At 37.5% G+C, this 24782-nt stretch overlaps 11 protein-coding genes across 11 annotated transcripts; 5 read left to right on the top strand and 6 right to left on the bottom strand.

Moving 5' to 3' along the window:
• Positions 1 to 85: 85 nt before the first annotated feature.
• Positions 86 to 2316, top strand: FDP41_011729 (uncharacterized protein; the record flags this gene model as incomplete). The annotated part of the gene is made up of 4 exons (XM_044702170.1): positions 86 to 332; positions 707 to 861; positions 1003 to 2010; positions 2218 to 2316. 4 exons carry the CDS (start codon positions 86 to 88, stop codon positions 2314 to 2316), a joined length of 1509 nt encoding a protein of 502 aa, XP_044566581.1.
• Positions 2317 to 2381: 65 nt separating this feature from the next.
• FDP41_011728 (uncharacterized protein) lies at positions 2382 to 3104 on the bottom strand (the record flags this gene model as incomplete). Its single annotated transcript, XM_044702169.1, has 1 exon — positions 2382 to 3104. One exon carries the CDS (start codon positions 3102 to 3104, stop codon positions 2382 to 2384), a length of 723 nt encoding a protein of 240 aa, XP_044566580.1.
• A 139-nt stretch (positions 3105 to 3243) lies between these two features.
• Positions 3244 to 4179, bottom strand: FDP41_011727 (uncharacterized protein; the record flags this gene model as incomplete). The annotated part of the gene is made up of 1 exon (XM_044702168.1): positions 3244 to 4179. The coding sequence occupies one exon, from the start codon at positions 4177 to 4179 to the stop codon at positions 3244 to 3246; it is 936 nt and encodes a 311-aa protein (XP_044566579.1).
• Positions 4180 to 4440: 261 nt separating this feature from the next.
• FDP41_011726 (uncharacterized protein) lies at positions 4441 to 4779 on the top strand (the record flags this gene model as incomplete). Its single annotated transcript, XM_044702167.1, has 1 exon — positions 4441 to 4779. The coding sequence occupies one exon, from the start codon at positions 4441 to 4443 to the stop codon at positions 4777 to 4779; it is 339 nt and encodes a 112-aa protein (XP_044566578.1).
• Positions 4780 to 5139: 360 nt separating this feature from the next.
• FDP41_011725 (uncharacterized protein) lies at positions 5140 to 5478 on the top strand (the record flags this gene model as incomplete). Its single annotated transcript, XM_044702166.1, has 1 exon — positions 5140 to 5478. One exon carries the CDS (start codon positions 5140 to 5142, stop codon positions 5476 to 5478), a length of 339 nt encoding a protein of 112 aa, XP_044566577.1.
• A 261-nt stretch (positions 5479 to 5739) lies between these two features.
• On the top strand, positions 5740 to 7869 carry FDP41_011724 (uncharacterized protein; the record flags this gene model as incomplete). The annotated part of the gene is made up of 3 exons (XM_044702165.1): positions 5740 to 6106; positions 6278 to 6728; positions 6810 to 7869. 3 exons carry the CDS (start codon positions 5740 to 5742, stop codon positions 7867 to 7869), a joined length of 1878 nt encoding a protein of 625 aa, XP_044566576.1.
• A 57-nt stretch (positions 7870 to 7926) lies between these two features.
• FDP41_011723 (uncharacterized protein) lies at positions 7927 to 11457 on the bottom strand (the record flags this gene model as incomplete). Its single annotated transcript, XM_044702164.1, has 1 exon — positions 7927 to 11457. The coding sequence occupies one exon, from the start codon at positions 11455 to 11457 to the stop codon at positions 7927 to 7929; it is 3531 nt and encodes a 1176-aa protein (XP_044566575.1).
• Positions 11458 to 11520: 63 nt separating this feature from the next.
• On the bottom strand, positions 11521 to 13977 carry FDP41_011722 (uncharacterized protein; the record flags this gene model as incomplete). The annotated part of the gene is made up of 2 exons (XM_044702163.1): positions 11521 to 13710; positions 13831 to 13977. 2 exons carry the CDS (start codon positions 13975 to 13977, stop codon positions 11521 to 11523), a joined length of 2337 nt encoding a protein of 778 aa, XP_044566574.1.
• Positions 13978 to 14055: 78 nt separating this feature from the next.
• On the bottom strand, positions 14056 to 16893 carry FDP41_011721 (uncharacterized protein; the record flags this gene model as incomplete). The annotated part of the gene is made up of 4 exons (XM_044702162.1): positions 14056 to 16031; positions 16159 to 16437; positions 16615 to 16770; positions 16875 to 16893. 4 exons carry the CDS (start codon positions 16891 to 16893, stop codon positions 14056 to 14058), a joined length of 2430 nt encoding a protein of 809 aa, XP_044566573.1.
• Positions 16894 to 17113: 220 nt separating this feature from the next.
• FDP41_011720 (uncharacterized protein) lies at positions 17114 to 22093 on the top strand (the record flags this gene model as incomplete). Its single annotated transcript, XM_044702161.1, has 1 exon — positions 17114 to 22093. One exon carries the CDS (start codon positions 17114 to 17116, stop codon positions 22091 to 22093), a length of 4980 nt encoding a protein of 1659 aa, XP_044566572.1.
• Positions 22094 to 22190: 97 nt separating this feature from the next.
• On the bottom strand, positions 22191 to 24425 carry FDP41_011719 (uncharacterized protein; the record flags this gene model as incomplete). Its single annotated transcript, XM_044702159.1, has 3 exons — positions 22191 to 23343; positions 23408 to 24144; positions 24309 to 24425. The coding sequence occupies 3 exons, from the start codon at positions 24423 to 24425 to the stop codon at positions 22191 to 22193; spliced, it is 2007 nt and encodes a 668-aa protein (XP_044566571.1).
• Between the last annotated feature and the right edge of the window lie 357 nt (positions 24426 to 24782).

Raw genomic sequence — 24782 nt, 5'->3', positions numbered from 1 at the left:
TCACTTGTCAAACGCCAAAATGCGCAATCTAAAAAAAACCTTGCCATATTTTTCTCTGCCCATCCCCAAAATTTCGAGAAAAAAAATGTCCAAATACACTCGAGAGGACTTTGACTTTATTAAAGAGCTGGGCAAAGGAGCCTACTCTGAAGTCTTTCTCACTAAATTCAAGAAAACCGGAACCTTCTATGCAACCAAAGTCATCAAAAAGGATTTTGTGATCAAGGAAAAGAAAATCAATACTGTGAAAATGGAAAAGGAAGTGTTAAACATTTTGGAACATCCGAATATTATTTCTTTATTTTGTACTTTCCAAGATAAGGATCATTTATGTAAGTGGGTGTGTGAATGGTTGTGAATGGTTGTGAATGGTTGTGAATGGTTGTGTGTGAATTTTAATGATGATGGGAAAATGAATGAATACACAAAAACATTGAAAACGGAACTCATTTATGTTGTTAACAACATTTTAATCGGTCATTATGTTTCAATAATTGTTATTCCTGATTTTTTTAAATGTTGAACATCTTTGTCCATGCCACTTGTCTTGTGATGCTTCTAAATCCAATAACACGCGACGTCATCGCCCATCACCCTTCACATTCATCATTATTATCAACATTATCCATTCATCATGGTCATCATCATCAACAACATTATCATCATCATGATAATTCTTCATGTGGACATATGATAATCATTTTAGATTTTGTTCTCGAATTGGCACCTGGTGGTGAATTGGGTTCCGTCATTGAAAAGTATGGACCTCTCTCGTTGGAAGCTGCTCGTTTCTATATGGCAGAACTCGTCAATGGATTGGAATTTATTCACAGCAAGGGAATTCTTCACAGAGATTTGAAGGTAAGTGAATTTGGAATTGGTTCGGGATGAAAGGATGATGTGTGAAATTGAATTATTTGTTCCATTCGTGATGATGATGGCACTTGTTTTCACATTCTTGTGGTCACATTCTTACCGTCACTTCAATGACAACAACAACAGCCTGAAAATTTAATTCTTAGTGAAACATTACATTTAAAAATCACCGATTTCGGTACTGCCAAAATTCTCAAAACCACAAAACCATTGACTTCTGACGGTGAAGAATTTGAAGAACCAGTTCTCTATGTGAAAGGAACCTTTGTAGGCACTGCTCACTACGTCTCACCTGAAATTCTAAAAGATCTTCCACAATCGGAATGTTCTGACATTTGGGCTCTCGGTTGCATTCTCTATCATTTTCTGACTGGACGACAATTATTTGACGGAGAGTCACAATATTTAATTTTCCAAAAAATCACAGCCGTTCAAGAAGAAGGTCTTTTCATTGAAGATGAAGAAGATTTGGATTCAGATGCTGTCGATTTCATTCGACAAGTGTGTCAATTCGATGCAGAGAAAAGACTAGGAAGTAGACAACGAGGAGGAATGAGTGAACTTAAAAAACATCCCTTCTTTAAGGGAATTGATTTTTCACAATTGGGACAAGAGACTCCTCCACTCATCAATTCAAAATATCCAGGTCCTAATTTGTCACATTTGAATGGAGCTTCGAATCATCTTCTTCACATTAACAATGGTAATAATGGATCATCTTCACTCACCATCACCACCACACCTTCCTCACCCAATAGTCCATTTAGAAGAACCAATGGTCACATTCGTTCACTGAGTTCTTCATCTGAATCTTCTTCTTCAACTGGTTCGTCCTCTTCGGGACAAATTGTCATTGATGGATATTTGAGACGTACCGTTTCAGGTGGTTCTGAATTAACAGAATCTCTCAATGATCGATGGAGTAAATTCTTGATGAAGAATGAAAATGTGGTCTATACAGCTCTTGTGATTAAGAGAAGAAGATTTACTGCAAAAAAGAGACAATTAATACTCACGGATAAACCAAGAATTTTATATATTGATCCAGAGAAGATGTTACTGAAAGGAATTATACCGTGGAGTAATGAATTGTATGTGGTGAAGAAGAATTCGAGAGAATTTACCATTCAGACAGTAAGTACTAGTTGGATTATCATGATCGAGTGGAAATATTTTGTTATGAATGGAATTCATGGATTGAAATTTCGTTATGAATGGAATTCAATATTTGTTGGAAATTTGTTGGAATTTATTGAATTTTGTGAATTTGTGAAAAAATTTGAAATCTATTATGAATTTTTTAAATTTTTCGGATTGCGAAATTTAATACATGTTAAACAGCCTGGAAGAAATTATCAACTCGAAGATTTAAGTAATGGTGTAGATGCTTGGTATGACCATATTGAAGGAATTAAGGAACAAATGAAATCCAACAAGTGATGACAACTGACAATTCCCTCATGCCATACACAAGATTTGTAAAATTAAATTTGAAGTCCAAATCATTAATCAAATCTCGCCCTCTCATTTCTTTCTGCCTTCTCCACAATTTCTCGAATTCTCTTCTCTCTTGTTTCTTGACGTTTGGCATCGCACAACCAACTTAAAATTCCCTTTTTCACATAAGGTGGAAATGCTTCAAAATTTTGTTTCGCCTCTTCACCTTGTTCTTCGAATGCGTCCAATAAATCAGGAGGACACACCAAATCGTGGGCATCTTTCAAAAAGTCCCACATTCCATTTTCTTTGGCTAATTGGATGGCAGAAAGTCCATGAGCGGTCATTTTACCTTCTTGGATCAATACAGAAACACGATTCTTATTCTTGTTGCTCCATTTACTTTTAGCAGGGTGACGTTTGCAAAAGTATTGCATTCGGGAGTGGGCATCGACTTTGCGGACCGTACTGTCAATCCAACCAAAACACAAAGCTTCGTCCAGTGCTTGCTCGTACGTGACGGATGGCGTGCCAGAGTTCTTGTTGTAGAGGAGGAGCCAAATGTTTTGTTTCGTTTGAGAGTGAGTGGAAAGCCACTCTCTCCATTCGGCTTGAGTTTTTGCGTGGAAGGTTTCGACAAGAGCTGATTGGAGAGCTTTTTTCATCTTGTGTTGTTTTTGAACTCCTTTAGAGGATTTGGAAGTGGGTTGCTTGTTGTTTGCAGATTTTCTTGATGATGATGGTTCGATGACATCTGGATCCTCGGAGGATTTCGATGATCTCTTTGGCATTGTTGTGTGTGATTTTTTGCTCTTGGGATGTTTCGAAGATAATCACAGGAGCGTACGAATTTTATTTGAAAATAGTGATGATGAAATAAATTTTAACGAGGACGCATTCAAAAAGTTCTTGTGTTAGCTCGAACTTCAACTACACCAGTGACATTTTGTAGGAATAATCTGGTCTTGCAATATAGGGATTTACCATTTGTGTGGAGTTTGAAAGGAGGACCATCAAATTTTCTATGGTCATTCGTTCTCCAAAATACTCAGAATTTTCCATCTGACTAATCAGTTTGGTACTTGCTTCTTGAATTTGCTTTTCAGAATTGGGATTTTTCTCTTTGTATCTTCGCCATGCCCTCTGTATGATGGCTGCGCTCTCTTGCCTTGTTTGTTCTCCATGTTTAATTCGTTTGATGCTTGCTTGAATAGAATTTACAATTTTTTGGGAATGCTCTTTCATCTCGCTTTGGTTGGTCATTTCTTGTCTCTTCTTCCTCAGGTCACTTAGTTCAATTTGGTTTGCTTCATATTCAGCCTTATTCTTTGCCTCTTCCACCCGCCGTTTCATGTATTTTCTTCTCACTAGGAATCCTTTCACAGCTTTTTGCAAAATGGTCGCTGCCATCGTTTCCTTCTTTTCTCGTTCATCCACAGTATGAATACTTTCTGGAAGTGTCTGATGAAACATTTCAAGGAATACTTTTTGATGTGATTTCTTAATTCCGAGTGGGCTCATCATTTTAGTAGTGAGATGGTTTCTTCTACTGGGAGAAGCAATGATCGTGCTGAACTCTTCCTCATGGTTATAGCTATCATCATCATCGGAACGAAGTGATTGCGAGCCTCCTTCTTTATTCTCGCCACGACTCTCGATATATCGTTTCATACGTTCCCTTAATTCTTCATCCGGATCTTCAAGCGACTGTTCATCATGAGTTGCCAACACTTCTTCTTGTTGTTGTTGTTCTTGATTAAGGGTTTCTTCTTGAACACCATCGCGGTTTCTCCCTTCATCGGATAATGACAATGAGGATGTTGAGCCTTGATGATGATCGTTGGAGGAGGAATTTTGATCTTCCATGAAAACTACTGGTTGTGTATTTTTTTCAATATTTAAATATTATTAAATTTGGAAACTGTAAATGAAACCTTCAATGTCCTTAATACTTGTTGCATGTGCTAGCTGCACGTTTTCATTTCCTAACATGGAAAAAATCTTCTTTAACACTCTTCGTCATTCGATTATAGAAGATCAATTCTCTAACACATTCCAAGCTTTGAAGCTCTTCTTGAATCATAAATTCCATAAAAACAAATTCATCAATTAACCAACCAACTACACATGTCTTGGGACAAAGATCAAGATTATCGAGGTGATAATATCAATGATGACATCATGGATCCTCAACAACAAGGCGGAGTCTTCCAGGGAAATCAAGGTCGAGATTTCAATGATGATCAATTCAATCCCAATTACAATAGTCCAGGCAGTTTGGACAGATCTGCCATGGATGAAGGTGGCTATGAGGAAGGAGGTGTTGGAGGTATCAAAGACTATGTGAAGGACAAGATTAAGAGTAAGATCTTTGGCAGTAGATACAACGAAGGAAAACGAGATTTCGGTGAGGATGAGCAAGGTTATAGAGAAGGAGGTAGTGGCAACCGAGATGATGAATATTAAATCTCTATGAAAACATTAACGATTCACTCCATACTTGTTCGTCCGTGATCGGGAGTGATAGATTCACTCGTCAAGTGTTCACTTCATGAATAATAAACCAAAACGAATACATCCAATGAAGTTTGCTTCTTCTCACTATTACTTCAACTGTCTTGATGTACCTCGCAAAGCTTGAAGATCATATTATCAACCATTCATGGTAATTCTCTAAATTAGGTTCGAGCTCATCATCAATTAAGGACGACTACATAATAATTGACCATTCCATTTTCCCTATAACGAGTAATTTCCTATTCCCAAATTTCCTATTCCATCCATCCAGCAAAAACAAACATGCAGCGTTGTACACTTCAACAGAAAATGTCTCAAAAAGCAGAACAGGTCCTTCAATTAACCAACTCTGGCAATATTATGAATGATGAATCTCATCTTTCCCAAACCTTACAGAATAAAAACACCTCGGAAAATAACATCTTCTATGAACGTAATGATCAACTTCATACCGATCGTGTGATGAGTGAGAGTGGTGAAGGAGGAGGAACCCGAGACTACGTAAAGGAACGTTTAAAGAGCCACATCTTTGGAAATCCAAATTCTAGTGAGGATCAATATGGACAACGAATGCAAAGTACTCTGATTCCACCTCCCGCAGGAGAAGCACCTATTGAAACTGTAACCACCTCCGATCCTAATGTTTAAATTTGCTGCAAAATGGCGATAGTGGCACTGCTCATCATTTCAATCATGATAATGTGGCCACTAATGCCGATGAGTGCTTGATTCCAATCAATTTAAAAAAGTGAAAAAATTCGACAAAAGAGTCATTGTTGCAGTAAACATTCAAATTTCGTTCATCATGAATCTCTGTATCGGGTTAAATAATCTTGAATTCAAAATCGTTATTTCACAGATGAATAACTACCACCATCGAGTTAGAATTTTTTTTCAAAACTTCAAAAAATGACTTCACTCCCTCGCAAAGTAACCGTTGCAAAGAATTTTCTTTTTTCTTCGGAGGAGAGAGAACACATTTGGAGAGAGTTATTGGCGTGGTATGATTTGAATAAGAAGGATTTGCCATGGAGAAAAGCAAGTACAATCATTGGTCCATCCTCCGATGAATCCAATCCGGGTGATGATGAACTATTGAAAGAAATGAAAATTCATCAACGAGCCTATGAAGTATTGGTGAGCGAATTAATGTTACAACAAACGCAAGTGGAAACGGTGAAGAATTATTTCGTGAAATGGATGAAGAGATTTCCAACGATAAAGGATTTGAGTGATGCCTCCGATGATGATGTACATGGTGCTTGGTCGGGATTGGGTATGTACACACATGTAATTCTATTGAATTACTCATTTCCGTTGATTGATTTGTTTGTTCCTCGATTATTGTTATGATTTTTATTAATTATTTTTAATTTGTCACTCAATATGAACTATTTCAACTGAAAATTGAATGATTATCATCGTTTAATAATGTTATCCCTAATAGGTTATTACAAAAGAGCAAGAAATTTACATGCTGCTGCGAAATACGTCGTTCAAGAGTACAACAAACCTATTCATTACAAGGACAACAGTTTAACTCACAATATTATTTACAAATTACCTGATAATGCGAAAGAATTAATGAACTTGAAAGGAGTGGGAAAATACACAGCTGGTGCCGTGGCTAGCATTGCATTTGGAAAATGTGCCAGTATTGTTGACGGAAATGTATTTCGTGTATTTGCTCGTTTAAAACAAATTGAGGAAGATATTGCTGTTCAAAAAACAGCAACGTCAATATTTTGGCCAATGGCCGACAATTTAATATCTCATTTTAGAGACATTGAAGATTTGTGTGACGACGATGAAGAAATTTCCTCTTCTTCTATTAAAACTCGATATGGTGATTTGAATCAGGCAATTATGGAACTAGGAAGAACTATTTGCATTCCAAGGTGAGTGAAGCTTTTACCATTGATACACATCACTTACACAATGACATTCATTCATACCCAACTCGTCATGACTCTTTCTAGAAATCCAAAATGTGGTGAATGTCCCATTGCAGATGTATGTTCTGCATTTAAAGCAGTAGAGCAAGATCAAATTAACTCCGTTGAAATTTATCCAGTTAAAAAAAAGAAGACAAAGAAACGAACTCAAATTGTATCTTGTTGCATATTTTACAAGGATGACGACAATGATAGTTGTCTCTATGAAAAACAGCGGCACGAGCAGCTTCTAGGAGGAACATGGCATTTTCCACTTGTGGTCGTTTTTGATGAAAAGAGCCCTTCAGAAGAGGAAGACGATACTTCTGAAAATCTACAAGAAGAGTCACAGTCATCAAAGAAGAAAAAGAAATCAAAAAATAGCAGTTCAGGAAAATCAGGTGCGAGCTCTTCAGACTCGGATTTACATTTAAGCAAATTACAAAAATTCCTTATTGATGAAGGTTTCATTGATGCCAATAATAGTTCGATATGCTTCGAATATCATTCCACTGTGAATCATGTTTTCTCACACATTAATCAAACAAATCATATTTACAGTTGCAGTAGCAAGTATCTTATTAAGGATTTACAATCAAAGTCAAATGCTGACCAATGGAAATGGTTTGATCAATCAGCAAGAGAATCTCAAGGCATTTCTGAGGTTGCGAAGAAGATATTTCGACAATTCAAAAAAACTTTGAAAAATCATGAAGCATCACCTGTGTCGCCTCCCAAAGTGAAGTTCAAAACCAAGCCACCATTCAGCACGGAGAATGTTGGCGATGGATGTGCACAAAAGATGGCAGATGAAGAGGATACTGTTGTTGCAGAAGAACCAAACAAGTCGTCGGACAGCAGTCAAGAATCAACAACAGACCTCGCTGAGGAGAAGGGAATCACCGAAATAAGCAAAAAGTCAAAATCCACTCCACCCAAAGTTAAGGTTGTTAAAAAGTCAGAACAGTCCACAGAGTCCAAGAAAAAACGAAAAAAACAAAGCGAAGGAAATGAGGACTCTAAAAAGCCAGAGTCAACTACGTCTACCACGCCAACCAAGAAGCGAAAGCAAACCACGCTTACAGCCTTCTTGACGAAACATTGAGACCTTAATCAAGCTTTGTCTTTAATATATTTATAAAATAATTAAAATAATCGTGTTTTACATTTGAAATGGGCCAATGCATCCCATTGTGAAAAATCCTGATCCTGAGCATTTCTTCGCATTACCAAGCATCATCAAGAGCAACTCTTTCGAAATTTCTTCTTCAGGTTCATCATCTGGCTCTACCATTTCAAATATCCTCTCAATAATGGTAGGATATGATTGACGCTGCTTGAAAGATACGTGATGACCATAAAGTGCATCATCGAATATTTCTCCTTCATTGTAACGATCACAATCTGGAGTGACAAAGCACAGCGGTAGTCTTTCCTCAATAAAGCGCAAAATACAATGTTGATGACTCACAAGACCAAGAATTTGCCATGTGGGATTAGCTTCATCGTCCTTTTCTTGGTCATATTTCTGGCCTTCCCTTTCTGCTTTTCGTTTTCTACCTTCTTCTTCCTCGGTTTCATTGAATAGTTTTTTCACTCGATTGGCTTCTGATCGTTCAATCTTTGAAATCACAAATTTCACACAAGTATCTGGGAAAATATATTGGTATCTTCGTTGTTTCTTTTCGTTGGGAGACAACATCTTGAGTTCTGTTAAATTTGAGAGTAGCTCTTGTTCTGTCATTTTAAAAACTCCAACCGGTTTCATAAATGATTTTTCTGTAATTTCTTCCATTTGCTTTTTTGATAACTTGGTCACTCCTTCAACATATAATACTGGAGAAGCATTTTGAGGTGCACATTTGCAAATTCTATCCGAGTGTCCTGTGCAGCACTTTCTGTAGAGGTCATGCTGAGAAATATCTGAAAAATGAAGATACTTGCAATTCTTGCCATTGGGACATGGCTGAACGGAGCTATGTTTCACACATACTTCTATCTTTTTTTGAGGAACAAGCTCTACAACTTCTTGAGACGTGTCTTTTTTCTTTGATTTTGTTTGTGGAAGAGGAGGAAATTCATCAGGATGCTCTTGTTGATACTTGATGTAGAATGATCGATCATGAGAGTATGGACAAATTCCAGATCCAAATTTGCACTTTCCTTTAAAATGATCCTTACATGGTTTGTTATAGTCTTCAGTGTTCGTTTTTTTGGTTGATGAATTTGTCGTGACGACTGCCTGTGTGGTCTCTGTTTGAGGTTTTTCGATTGTTGACTCAGGAGAGGATGGAGTCGGATTTGAAGCATCTTCTTTGTGAGCACTATTTTCCGCTGTCTCTTGAATTTTAGAATCTTCGTTTGCGTGGCTGTTCGTTGTTGCATCCACCCCAGTGTTAGTTACAGCTTCATTTACCGTAGACTTTTTCTTTTTCTTTGATTTTTTGGATGTTTTCGATGTTGATGCTTGTTGGGGCTGTGTTGTTGATTTTTTTGAGGTCTTACTGTTGTTGTGATTGACTTCCAAAGCATCAGTGGGAGGACTGCTTTCTAAAACGCTGAAAAAATTACTCGATGAAGCAGAAGAAGTAGCAGTTGTTTTCTTATCTTCAGTAGTTGTGTCAGCACTCAGTTCGCTTCCTTTCTTCTTTTTGGATGTAGATACAAAAGAACCCTTGTTTCTATTCGAATTAGAGCTAGTGTCCAAACTCCTCAAGTACTCCATTTCAAATTCTCGTTGTAGTTTTCTAGCAAGTTCTTCATCTAGCTTTTCTTGCTCAGTTTTCTCTGTGTCTTTGGTTGTATCAGTTGTTGATTGTCGAGTAGCAGTTTTCTCTGGAATTTCTATTATTTTGTTTTTCTGCTTTTTAGCAGCGGATTTTGGAGGCATCTTCTCTTCTTTGTTTGAGTTAGAGATTGGAGCTCTTGTTTGTTTCGTCGTGACAACGTTTTTAGTTTCCTCAATGTTTTTCATTTCGTTTTTTTGCTTTGCAATTTCGTCTGCTGAAGAAATAGGTGAAATTTTGGATACATTAATATTTTGATTTTGCGAATTTTGTTGAGGAGGCACAACGCCAGGAGTGACGGATGGTTGTTGAGACAACGAGTAAGAGTTTTCCGAGTTATTTGGTTGTTGTAATGGTTTTGAAATTGACTCGACCGATGATATCTGAGCAACTTGCTGATTTCCATTCAATAATTGAGATGGCTGGTGAGATGTATTTAAAAAGCCACTGTTCCCATTCATTGGAACAAACCCCATTGGTTGATTAGTAACGACATAAGGGCTAATTCCAATATTGGGCATAATTTGTGGACCTAAATTTGTTTGAGGTGGCATCACATTCACAAACATAACATTTTGAAAATTTCCAAACATGGTTTGTTGATGAAATGCATTAGGAGGAAATGCAGAACTCGTAGGCAGAAAATTCATCTGTCCTCCTGCATTATTAAATGATTTTTGTGACACATTACCATTTCCAATAATTGTCGTCGATGATCCCATTACTCGATTATGATATTCTGGCGTAGATGATAAAAATTGAGGAGGTGGTGGAGAAGGTGTTGTCGTATTTTCATTGCTATAGCTGATGCTGTTTCCAGGAGATGTTCTTTCCGAAATACTTGAAGGAGATGGTGAGACACCATGTGATGGGGTTGTGTTTTGATTTGACAAAACTGAAGTGGAAAATAATGTAGAGCTTGATGATGAAACGATATTCCTCCCTAAATATTGCTGTGATTGTTGAACAGAGTCTTCATAAAGTGGATTTGCAGTTCCCATAAACTTATCGTCATCATCATCAGCCAATGAAAGGGTCGATGTGAGGTACGATAGTCTTGATGACGCCACATTACTGCTCTTGCTATTTCTTGTGGTCACACCGCTAGGAAATATTGACGAATGTTGCTGCTGAAAGTTGGAGGAGGTCGAACTTTGAAAGGGATTTTGAGCTGTTGTATTTGGAAAGAATTCACTCGAAGATGATGGTTGCTGAGTTGAGAACGGAGAATAAAAGGGAGAGCCCGAACCCCAACTATTCATTGAATTTACACTGCTATTCAATCCTCCTTCTTGAATATTTCCCGTTGTGGATGTCTCTGTGATGATTGTGTGCTGCATCAAAGGATTCATGTTAAGTGATGATCCAGGTGCTCTATTGGTTCCTTGTTGATTCATCGGAAAGCCTTTCACCAATTCAGTTTGACTTGGCGTTGAACTAAATAAATTGTTATTATTTTGAATCCTCGTGGAAAATGATGATGAATGGAAATTATTAAAACTACCGTGTTGATGAGATCCTCCTGCTGTAGTATTAATCCCGCCACCAATTAATGGCGTTAGTCCGAAGGTAGATTTGTTATTACTATTACTGATATTATGAAAATTACTATTGCCAACACTACTACTGATGGTGGAAGAGTTTGATCGATTGAATAACTGATGTGATGATGAGCCACTATGCGAGCTGAACAAGGAATTGTCTTCATCTTCTTGTCCTAACAACAGCATTGTGTGCTGATGATGCATTTGGTGTTGCTGTTTCGGAATACTATTACTACTTCCTCTCAACAAGCCTTGTTGATTGCTTGTATGGTTTGGAGGTCCTATCAAAGGATTGAAAGTACTACCACTATTCGTGCTGGTAGTGGTGGTGATGTGTTGCGTGGGAGTTGAATGTTGGAACATTTTTTTGTAAATCCTTTCGATGAATATTAAATATGTAATTTAATGGAGAAAAAAGTTTTTCTGCTATTCCAATTCATCAAAGAGATCATTGTCTCCCATTTTCTCATCTTCAACTTCTTCTTGGACAGGTGCAGCAAGAACAGCTTGAGTGAGGAAATTCTTTGCTTCTTCTTCTGTCACCTCACTTTCGTCACACTCGTCTTGAGTGATGAGTGAAATCTTGTTGCCAACGATGTAATTTTTCCAGAATTCTTCCCTCTTTCCTTTTGAATATTGTTGTTTGAGTATTTTCATAAAGTGATTAAATAATTCTGGTTCAGATTCTCTGATGCAACCTTCACGTAGAACTCTCACACAACTCAACACTTTTTCGTAATATTGGTCTTCAATAGAGTCGTTGATTAATTTGAAGATAACATTTTGCATTTCCTTAATTGCCTTATCAACCAAGTCGACATCTTTTCTATTGAGCATGTCATTAAAGTCTTTCGTTGGATTTGTAGTTTTAACACTATTTGCTTGTTCAGCGAATAAATTGTTAAGACCAACACGTTGTTGAATTTCGTTGAACTGTTCATCGCCCATTCCATCTTTAAGACGTTTAACAGTTTGGCCAATGTGATCCTCGGCCACCAATTCATTGGCATTCTCAACAGTTGGCTCTAGATTATATGACTCTAGGGTGATCTCATTGTTATTTTGCATGGCAAACCAGTATTTTCTTTTTCCTAGTTTGGTTTCTTGCTCAACTTCTTTAGCAGGAAAGAGTGACTTAAATTTAATCCTCTTGTCTCTCGTCTTTCTAATTAATTTTCTATAGAATGAATCTTCGTTCATTTCTGGATAACAATATTTGGTAATTAGTGGATCAACTGGAGGTAATGGATCATTTGGTTTGAGTGCTCTTGTGTGAAGACAATCATAAAAGTGTTGTACAAGTGGGTTGAAAGTTTTGGTTGGTCTAAGAGCTTCCTTCTTTCCATCTTCTCCTTCTTCGTCAGCCTCCATTAAGTCCATTGCATTGATCAAGTCTTCGGCTGCTTGAAGTTGCTCTTCGGTATGTTTAACAGTGCTAAATGATTTGAATGGATACGACCTTAAATCTTCAGCATATGGAAGAGAAGTGAAATAAAAACATTCATAATTTGCACTAATATAGGGATAGAGAAGACCTAACTTTGGTTCAGCATCATCACGGAACACATATGTGATAATCATGACTTGCTGCAATTCTGAGAGTGCTCTAATAAAAGCAGAGAGAGCTGTCTGAGCAAAAGGATCATCAGGCTTTGCAATAAATGAGTAAACTTCTGCCATAAAGTGATGTCTTGGGATATTCTTCTCATCTGTGAACCCCAGAACTGAAATACCTTTCACAGACTTGTATTTTAAGGCTTTCTCGTTCACTACGTTGAATGGAACGAAGTTTTTTCCGTATTTGTATGCCCTAACTGTTTTTTCCTTATCAACCTGATTGTCTGGATCATCATATTGATAGTAACATTTTTCAATTTTGACTTCTCCGTCACCAGAAGTATTGTTTTTTCTGGAAACAAGGGATAATCTTTTAGCTGTTGGAAGAGATGTCTTCTCAGTCTTTTTGTAAACCCAAACTGGAATTTTGATTGTTTCACCAATGTCCAAAACACCTCTGAATGCAGTTCTCGAGAGAACTTTCTTACTTCTGAAAAGTAGCAATGTATCAATGGCTTGTTCAATTGGAAGAACCATTCCACCCGCCGTTTGACACAAATCGCAAAGGAATGTCTCATTTCTGTATTTAGGTGTGTTTGCGATTGTGTTGCTTGTGGAGGAGGAACCAACATTGTTGTCTTCATCTTTTACACTAACGCTCGTCTTACTAAAATCAATACCAATCACACTGACAAGAACATTATTAGTTTTGAGACCTGCAAAGATGCCTTCTTTTGTGTCGTCATCTACAGAAATTTCCAATCCGCCTGCATCAGTCACAACAAATATTCGTTTCATGTATTTTCGTTTTCCACATCTCACTTTAATCATATCAGTTGCAACGATAATGGCATCCAAAAGATCGCCTTGAGAAGACATGCCAATTGTATCAATATTTAAACTATCCACAATTTTGAAAAGATTCAATGAAACAGTATCAATAGGTTGTTCCACAGTAATGTGTTTGTATTCATCTTCGTGTTCTTCATTTAAGTGATTTTTCGTGTGCTTGGTTCCTACTAGAATCAATCCGACTTCATCTTTTGGATTGTATCTCATCTATGCAGTTGAGTGAAATAAAAATTGAAATATGAAATCATCATCATGATGGCGTTTATAAAAATTTATATAATAAAATATTATTACTACATAACACAATTAATCGGAACAATCACACACCTTCATTTTGATCAACAAGGAAACAGCGCGTTTCGCTCTCTCAAAATCTTCCCTAGGTCTCGTTCCCAAGGATTTGCCCACATCAAAAATCACCACGAGAGCTTCTTTAGCAGGAGGAGGTGAAACATCAATTTTTCGTGAAGACATTTTTTTTGAAATGAAAAAATTGGCGGTTGGGTTTTTCCATCATTTACTGGATTTGTCTCAAACCTTCGAATATAATTATTACATGAACAAACAATTCTTCTTTTGTGAAGAATTATTTCGAGAATTGTGTCTATGAAAGGGAGCATGTACTGGATTATGTGGATTATGACTGCCATGCAGAATGGTTTGAATCATGTCCATATCGTCATCGTCGTATTCATTGACGAGATGTTGACGATGTTCATTATCGAGTAAACTTTCTGCGGCCTCTTGTTGTTCACGCATGTAGTTAAATACTGCTTCCTCATTGGCTGATTGACTTTCTGCAGCTTTTCTATATTCTCGGTGAAGAGTTTCAATTTCTTCCATGAGTGATGGATCCAAATCACGTTCGAGATCCTCCCTTTGATAGGTCTTGAAATGTTTGGCGATCAAGTGCATGCAACACTTTTTGACATTGAGGGCTTGACACATATCTGCCACGCTACACATGGGCACCACATTGGATGGAGTTAAGAATCGAATAATTTTTCTTTCTGCTGCCAATTTCACAGTCTCAACGTTAAATCGAGTGGCCAATTCTAATAAAGGAACACTTTGTTCAGCAGTGATGGTCTCTTCAGATATCTCTTCTCCTGTATAAATAAATTTTAGTAAAATTTCAAAAACGTCTTTGGGTGTGTGATCGAGATGAATCACTTTTTGAGAACTCTCCAAAAATTGACCAATAGAGAACATGGCTCTAAAGTATTCAGATCTGCAACAAAGAATGGCCTTATGTGAATGGATCCATGTGGTATCATCGTCGAGTTGGAACAAAACGTCGCTCATCCTTGTGAAAACAGATAATTGTTTACAATCCACAAGCTCAGTCGTGGTAGAGTACAAGTTGACAAGATCTCTCGAATATTCTGGAATGGAGCCAGATGCACATTTTGAAAATGTTTTCAATGTCTCGTGAGTCATTTGATTCTTAATAAAATCAATTAAGATCTGTGCTTGAAGTTTGTTCTCCTCCTCCAAGTTGGTGAGCGATTTCAAAATTTCAATACTCTTCTCTGTGTTGAATAAATACGAGTTAAAAATGTCATCAAACTTTTTTGGATGCATAATGTTGTTCGAAAGATTGGTATAGAGAAAATCAAGAATTTGCAATAATTGGTTACGATCTTCCACAAAATCCAAGGTTAAAGCATTATCAATTTCCTCTTTTAGCTTGTCACTGGAGAATTTGGCAGAGGATGTGGAGAGTTGATTCTTGTTGACATGGTTTTTGAACAAGAGCGCGGGAAGGTAAGGACTTCTAGCACTCACAATACATGAGTGACAAACTTGCTCATCACCATTACTTGCCCTTAATTTACAATCTGCAAAATACGAGTTTTCATGTAAAAGTCTGGAATAATCAGTCGTTGCCGACAAACCACAAGAGATGAAAACATTATAAGCACCCATAAATACATCATTGATGGCCACAGCACTCAAAGATTCCACAAGAGTTGGTTGCTGAACAAATTTGTTGTGTCCATGTCCTAAATTGTAATGCAAATTGTAACCCCATGTGTGGCATTTACCGTCTTGAGTGAGAATGGCAAATGAGCTATATCCGGACATGATTTTCTTCACCTTAGAACTGGAATGAGATAAATGAACGAGTGTGGGTCCTTTCACATCTCCAGACATGGATATCACTCCATCCTTAATGAATCCCCAAATGTATACATTTCCCAAATGATCCAACGCAATGGTTTGTTTGAGTCCACAACTGACTTGAGTCCAATAATATCCTTCTCCAAGAGGATGCTTAATCTCCTCAATACTTTCCTCACTGATGAATCCTGTAGTTGAGATTCCATTCACTTGTCCATCATCGTTTTTTCCATATCCAAATAATTTTCCAGTTGCTGTCAGTGCGATCCCATGATACGCTCCACACACGACTTGAACAAAAAATTCATCATCAATTGCTTTGCTCTTGACCATGACAGGTTTGATTCTGTTGGCAAGTCCCCAAGTAAAAAGTTTGCCATCTTCTGTCACAGCAGCACTGTGTCCTGATGGTATGAACATTTGTTCATATCAAGGAGTGTCGATGAGTCATGAAATCATGTGTTTCACGTCACATCAATAGTTAATAAATTCCTTAATACTGGTGTCATATTATTGAGAAAAAACACAAACCTTCACCTGCAGAACAATCCACCACTCGATAGGAAAATAAATATTGCACAGGTTCTGGAACTCCTGTTAATGTCGTGTGTCCATGTCCACAAGCAATACCAAATCCAAAAGAAAATAAAGTTCCATCGTCGGTCAATGCAATCGAATGTGTTTTTCCTGCACATGCTTTTATGACTTTTACTTCTTTGGGCAATTGAACTTCCACTGGTAATGTGTAATTTAATTGATCCAAAGATTCAGGCTCTCCAATACCCAAGGCACCATATCTGTTTCTACCGACTATATCATGAAGCATTGAGTCATGCATATTACAGTCATTCATTCATTCATTCATTCATTCGTATTGGTCATTCAAAGATGTTATCAAGTTACCAAATTCGTGTATATAAATGTATGATCCATTTCAACCATACAAAAACATGATCTCATCACTCTCATTCTCCCAGAAACACCTACCTCCAAATAACTTTCCATTATTTGTAACAATCATCGAGTGCCATAAACCAACCGAAATGTGTCTAACATTGATCAAGGACAAGGCCGAGGACTCTTTAGGCTCCGTTTGAGTGTGTAATTGATTCAAAGCCAAGCCTCCGAAGCCTCCAAAACCGACTATTCATGAACGGTGATACATGGTAACATGGAACGTAACATCGTTACGGCCGTGAGTGTTGTTGAAATTGAATCATCTGAGATTGCTATCTGTTGACACTTACCAGACAAAATGGTAGACATGTTGAATTTTTTTTTAAAGTTCTTGGTTCACCTTTAGGATGAGAGGAGTCTGGATTCAGATAAACCACCACTTCTTGAGCTCAAGTTTATGTCCACAAACATCTTTTGTCTTGTTTTTTGACTCCTCTTGCAATCAAACTTGTTTCTCAAGCTAAATATTTGAATACTGAAGCTAGTCGTGTTGAACTTTCGTCATTTTCAAAACCCATTTAAAAAAAAAATGAGCCAGAATCATAATCCTTTTTATTTCCTAAATCCGTACGTTGTGGTGTGGGAACTGACGGAAGATAACTATATGGATGATCCCAATCCAATGTATTATGCCTCATCAGGTGGTGGATTGGTTGGCTCGCCATCCATCACGATAAATCTTTCGGGAGGAGGAGGTACTTTGAGTGCCAATACAGGTGGATCAAATTTGAATGTACAACCATCATCATCATCGGCTTCATCATCACCTGGAACATCATCGTCGCTCTCTTCTCAAACTACGAGGGTGAAAAGATCCATCTCATCAAATTCCCTGACCAATGTAAATTTACAACAGCAACAACAACAATCATCATCCATTGTCAACGGAAAATATGCGATATGGAATCGTCAAATCAAACGATTGTGTGTTAATAATCAACAGTTTCAATCAACAGCACTTTCTACGTTACAAATACAGAAAGGAAAGTTGCAAAAGTTGTTAACTAAACCAAAGCAAACAACAGGAGGTGTTGCTCTATCTTCTGAACCTACAGTTCCCACAACCATGAACCTGTATATTCCAATCATTAATCAATATCGGGTTGATTTCTATACATCAAACGACTCTAGAATCAAGGACTGCAATAGTAGACATTGGTCTGCTTGGTATCGTAATCCCTACTTTCACCTATTTATTGTTCAAACGGAAGACTTGGACATTTACAAAAATCACATCAAACCAAAGCTCAGAAAGTGGGTTGATTATATGATCGAAAGAGAATACGAATATCTAATTTGTTATGTGTCAAGCTCAACATCATCAGGAGATTTGTTTAAAAAATTTTCGCTCTTCGGAAAGGTTTATGACAAGCTGAAGAGTGACTTTGCCAAACCTACTTTATCAACAGGGACAACAAGTTCTAGTGTCATTACCTCGTCAGTAGGAAGTAGAGTTATCAAACTTGGACTGCAACATGCCTTGTCAGGTAACAATAAGGGCACACAGGACGATAGCATGGTTTCAACAGGATCAACGAGCGCTGCTGTAAAGGAAATGTATCAGAGAATTCATGAGGGCATTCTAAACGAGTTCACAAGACGATCTGCCAAGTACGAAGATGAAACCAAAAAGACTGAACAAAACATGAATCTTCCTGGCTGGCAATTTTCTCAATACTTTATTCAGAAAGAAGGTCTTTCTTTCCTTCTTGAACAATTTGGATTATTTGTCAACTCTCTAGGAATTTACAATCAAATTCTTGGGTTTGCTTCATCAGAGCGCAATTTAATTAATTATACAAACTTTTTGAACGCATCAAACTTGAAAATTACGAATATTTTGGATGACCTTTATGAAAACTTTAGAGAAGAAATAAGATCATCAAGAATATCAGAGTTCGAATTTTTGAATTACGTATTTTCACGACAAATGCATCTATACTTAAAACTGAATTCGCCTGATCAAGTTGCTCGTCTTGGAGCCCTTCATGTCACGTCCATGTTGAGACGGCTCGAACAAGAATTATTAGGAAACACAGATAGAGAGGCCAAAAAGTGGACAAATGAGCAATTGTATTATTACATGTACATGCATGCATGGGCTTATTCTAGTGCCTTTTGTATCTCCGAAGAATGTAGCAAGTATCTAAATTCTAATGACATGAAAGACGAAGCAAAGAGAAATCTCTATCGACTCTGTGGAGACATTTATTTATATTGCAGATACGAATTTCAGTTATTGGGAACAGTTTTTAATGCAGATGTGTTGTGGGACAATCTTTTCATATCAGGAGAAGGAAAACACTTTGACCTCAGTCTCAAGCATATTGACTCAACTGACGATCTTTTTGCTGGTTTTCCTATCATTTCAAGCTTAGAATACTCTAAATTAGCACTTGCACAATCTGGACTTGTTGATGAGGAAGCAAAAGCTGTTGAATCAGAAAAATTTATTCTTCGCTACAAATCCAACTATTTGCCTGCCATAATTTTAAAAACTTCGTTGCTTTCTCAAAAAGATTTTGATGATAGATTTTTAGAGATCACAACACTTGTGGCAGACTGCTATAACAACGGTTTGCGGAATCGTTTCTATCAAAAGCTGAACGGTGACATTGCAGCCATCCATTTCAGACAAGGGCGATACATGGAAGCTTTAAATTATTTACAAGGTCAATTTTCCATGTATTTGAGCGATGGCTGGTTAGGAATTGCGACTGATGTATTGATTAAGATGGCTGAATGTTCTAAACAAATGCAAGCTCATCAATCCTACGTCTCCTCATGCATTGACCTCATATCATCAAGTTACACTACGGCAGAACAAAAGAAATTCTATTGGAATGAAATGATAGAGACTCTAAACTCGTCATCAGAGAATATTATCAAGAGATTGGACGACTCTTCAGCTTCTTTATACTACACCTGTATAACACAGAATGGGCAAAACGAAGCGTACCTAGAGTTGGGAAAAATGCTAAATTTGAAAGTTACTGTTGTAAATGAGTCTCTTATTGATGGATTTATTGCCCAAAAACTTACACTGACATTTGTGTTAGTGGAGGAAACCTCTCACAGACTTTTCATTTCAAGAGATATTGGTAATGTTCCCATCAAAAGAGGTAAAAACACTTTTGAAATTGAAGAATTAATGCTCAAGTTGGGAACTTACCGATTGGAAAACATCAAATTAAGAATTGGAGAAAAGCTAGATCTCATACTTCTTCCAAAGAAAAAGGAAGAAGAGCTTGTCTATAATAGACCATTTGTTACACTTTCCTCAGAAAAGACAAAACGAAAAAAGTCAGAGTCAACGATGTCAAAATCAACAAAATCCAGCAATACAGATACTTCTTCCGATGTTGGCGATCAAATGGATCAGCTGATGGATGACGAAACCTCTTCCTTCACAACCACCACAATCACAACAAAGAAAGATAGCTTAAAATCAGCCTTCCTTTTGCTAGTACTTGATTCAAGACCAGCTCTCACAATCGAAACACTGAAAGAACAACTCTTTCTTCTCAACTCCAACCATTACTTCTCTATAACAGTTGACACAAAAACTGATCTTGTAGAAAAAGGTTACATGGCTATTCATTCTCTTTCTCCAAATTTAAAAGTCTGTCCCGAAAAGAAGGGATTAATCATTGTGGACAATCAACCAGAGCAAGAAATCAATATTAATGACTGCTCCATTTTAATTCCTAAACTAGGATATGGACGTCGCATCACGTACAAAATTCCTATTAAGGCAGAGAGCACCAATAGCAATATACAATCAAAGGCTCCAGAAGTATTTAACATGAGCTTTCAAGCTAAATATGAAAAACAGGTCACCAATGAGACTTTTACACTTTCCAAAACTTTTGAAATCAGCTTTTTCCAACCATTCATATGTAAATGCCACACCACCAAACTTTCTCCTGGCATTTACATGCTACAACTTGTAGCGACATGTATCACACCAAAACCTCTCCAAATTTCTAAATATTCTATCACTCCTACAGATACATTCAAGATTTTGAAAGATTATAATGAACATCTTTTCTCTCCCATCAAACCAATGGAAGTATTCAGTGAGGATGCAGTTTCATTCACATTTAAGGTGGAAGTGCCGAACCCCAAGTCGTACACTCCTCCTTCTATGGAAATTACTTTCAGCATTCCAACCCAAGATGCCACTGCTTTTTATCATTACACTGTCCCATGTTTGTGCATTGAGGATGAAATTGAACCAGAGTACTCGATTGATATTCGATGTTTTCCTCATTATAAGAATGAATCTCTTTCTCCAAAGTTGGATAAAGGTGACGATGATGACGAAGAAATTGAACTCATTTCATCAAAGAAATCAAGCTGTCAAATCGTTGTGGGTCGATCTTGCATTATGGAACTCGAAGTCGACAAATTGAAAACCTACAGTAGCAATTCGACATTGGACAGCGGAAAGGACACAATTCTTTTATTGGACATTTCTGCCAATCCAGATCATTGGGTCATCTCTGGTTCCAATCGAATTGCACTCAACCGAAATTGGACGAAACCTGTGCGTGCCGAAGTGACGCTCATTCCTTCATCGAGTGGTCATGTCACTCTTCCAACAGTGGATATTATTCGAAAATCGATATCAACTGGAGTCGAAGAGAGTCTGTCATCACTCATTCAAAGATCTTATATTGGAATGGAAAATAAGGGAAGAGTGTTGGTACTTCCTCCTTCAACCAAAGATGTCATGTTTGGCCCAATTTTCCCAATTAATTTCCCAAACATTGATCTTTCATTACTTAATATGGTGAATGTACAAAGCCCATCCTCTCTTTTTCCAACCGCGAGTTCAAGCTCATTAAGTGGTGGAAATTCTTCGCTTAATGGAGAATCAGCGATAGACATTAAGCCAATCCCACTTAGAACAGTTGTGAACAGTAGTGGCAGCAAGAAAGGAGAGGGAGCCACAACACCACACTCAGCCTCTGGTATGATGCCTCAAGGTGGTTCCTCCTCGAACATCAGCAAGGACGATGATGTGGATAATGGTTCAACATGGAATGAAGGACCACTTGGGAGACAAGCTCAAGATCTTAATGCAGTTGAGTATGAACAGTTTGTGACACCAAATATTGTTGACTCGTCCTCAGAAAGCAATTCTGCTGCTGTAAATCCAGTAGCCATTCCAATCTCTAAAATTGCATCACCACCTCCTCACCTCAAGGCAAGTGAACGTTTAAAATTGTTGCCAAATTCTCCAAGACCTACTCCTCGAACAGCGATGATTCATATGCGACGAAGAGGAAGCAATGTTCGTCACTCACGAACCAAGTCAGAGTATCTTTCGTTCAACTCGGAAATGGATGATGGACCAAAAACCGATATTCCAGTGGCAGGCAACGACAATACAACGACACAACACGAGGCGCAGCCAACCCTTAATGCTCCTTTTTTGAGCGAAGGTGAAGTTTCAGAAGGCGAGCCAGAAGATGTTTCTGATGAGGAAACTCCTTCGAATTAAGCCACAGAATGTATGATCTACGAACAATAAATTATATTGTTAATTTATTTGCCTGAGGTGTCGCAATAACTAAGATTGATCGCATGAGGTCTCATTTTCACAAAACGTCATCGTCGTCATCAATGGACAAGATGATATTCCCTGACGCATCCACGACCTCATTGATCGCTATTGGTTTTGACGAAGAAGGTGCAAAGAAGGATAGAATGCTTGATTGAGGTGACGTCGAAGAGGATGAAGGAGGAGAGGGTTTAGACTTTTTGGTCTCACTTGAGGAACCAGAGGGTGTTGATTTCCTCTTGAGTTTGAGTTTTGACTTTTGATTATTGTTGAAAGGGGGAGTGGTGGAGGAAGCTGATGATATTGTTGTTGAGGTTTTTGAGTTTTTGAGGAAAGGGTTTGAAGATTTGGGCACTGGATTAAGTGTCACGTCATCCTCTTGGCTGTCAATGCAAATTGGTGAAAAATCCACAGTCATGGGTGAACTTTCAAACAGCATGACAAATTGGCTTCCATCTCTAAAATCATCATCAACAACAATCGGTTCAATATCTAGTGACGGCATACTCCTGCTTGTGTTTGAGAGTGGTGTAGCAGAGAGTGACATTGGAGAAGCCGATACAGATGGAGAAGGTTTTTGAGCAGAACCATCAATGCTCTCAGCGATTTGATCGTCATCCATTATTTCTTCCAAATCATCAAAATCAAAATCATCGAGATCGAGAGTATACTCTTGTTTTTGGGGTGTAGAGGATGATGGTGTCGAAACTACAGCATTCAGCACGTCGGCGCTGATAGGTTTCACTTCTTTTTTCATCTTGGCTTTGAAAAAGAGTGAAATTGGTTTCTGTTTTTCGTCCTTCTTTGGAACTTCTTTCTTTTTACCTCTCTTTGGTGTTGAGGACTTGGATGACGAAGAAACGTTTTTTTCCATTAATACAACTTCTGGTAATGTAAATTTCACAGTGATAGGTGTATATTTGAAATCATCAGATAACATTTCAATAATTCTTGCCTTATGATGTGGATCCGTGTAGACCGTAGGAACCAAGTTGGTAAAGTTGAACGTCTCAACACAATCTCGCAGTTCTGTAAAACTGGAATGCTCACTATAGGGTACTTCGACGAGTGTGATGTTGTTGTTTCGAGTTGCCTTCACTGGAACCTCTGGAATGGATCCGTCGAGTGGCATGGATGTTGGAATGTCCATCTCTTTGAAACACCATGCACTGGGCTTGATGGCAACAATTCTTTTCGTGAGAGTTGGTGACAATTTAACATGACACAAAATGTGTGAATTTAAAGTGTACTTACTCGTCAACATTCTTATTGGAAGCTCGTATTTGAAAAAGCCTCTTCCATGAGATATCTTTCATATTTACAACGTGGATATTGGTTTGTGAAATGTCCATGGTAAAAATGTTCATGTAAGGTAGAGCTAGACATTCTAACGTTTTGAACTTTTCAAAAGTCACAAATATTTTCTTTCCTGTTTTCTTACTAATACCTTCAGCTATTCTTTCCTTTCCTATTAAATAGGTTCCGATTAAAATGAGATAAGACTTGGATGTGTTGTTCAATTTCATTGCAACGAGATCAGAAATAAAGTCAATGGCTTCAGCTTGTTTTGGAAACGTATAATATGGATCACAGTAGGTTGTATCAATGAATATCGAGTCAAGAAACTTTTTTGGGGGTCGAGAAGAAGAGCTAGCTCCATTACTGTTTTGTTCAACCATGTCTAGTATTTCATCTCTCATGTAGGGTCGCAATTCTTCACAATTCAACATTTTGGATCGATCAAAACGCATGTCACCTGTATGCAAATAAGCTTTTCCAGTTTCCTGAACTTGAAAAAGAATAAGACTGCTACCAGGGCAATGATTGGCATCCAGGAAAGTAAACTTGACATCCTTGTGTTCATAGGTTTTGTTAAATTCACAAGGTCGAAGATACTTGTCAGCAATTGAGAATTGTTTCTTGACAAGATTACATGTTGGAATGGTACAAAATATAATTCCATGCGACCACGTTTTAATCAGACCAGCATACTGCATTGTTGTGCATTCGAATCAAAATGTTTAAAATTGAAACACAATTCAAATTTTTTACAGTTACGTTTTTTTCATCATTGATTTCAATTCGAAAAGTTTCGAAAAACAGGACCATCCAATATTCCCATTTGAACTATTGAAAGAATTTTGAAACTACTTACGTGGTCCGAGTGAAAGTGAGTGAGAAAGAAAGTACTATATTTATGTTTGTACTTAAATCCGTCCACTACAAATTCTGTACCCGGAATGATTTTAATATCTTCATCATTGGAAGCCATCTTTTATGTTAATATCTAATATTCATTAAAATCACCCATACAAACAGAAAGGTGTTCTGGTTGGAGATGAAAGGACTCCTGATCCGATTCCGAAGCCTTTTTGATGATGATTGTTTTAAACTACACGGAAGGTCGAATAAACAATCCACTAATTAACAAAAGGCTTGATCTGTATAATGATAATTTTCAACTAGTTCTTCAACTCGGATATTAATATCAAACAACAACAAGACAAAAACACAATTCAGTCAGGCCTGAACACCAAGATACCGGTGTGTTCAACAATATAGGACGACTAGACGAATGATGATGAATTTCTTTTTTTTTTGAATTTTATTTTCGAGCTGTTGGTGGCGG

Source organism: Naegleria fowleri (assembly GCF_008403515.1).
Source record: "Naegleria fowleri strain ATCC 30894 chromosome Unknown tig12, whole genome shotgun sequence".
Classification (NCBI taxonomy): Eukaryota; Heterolobosea; class Eutetramitea; order Acrasida; family Naegleriidae; genus Naegleria; species Naegleria fowleri.
This window is presented reverse-complemented; position numbering and strand designations above follow the sequence as displayed.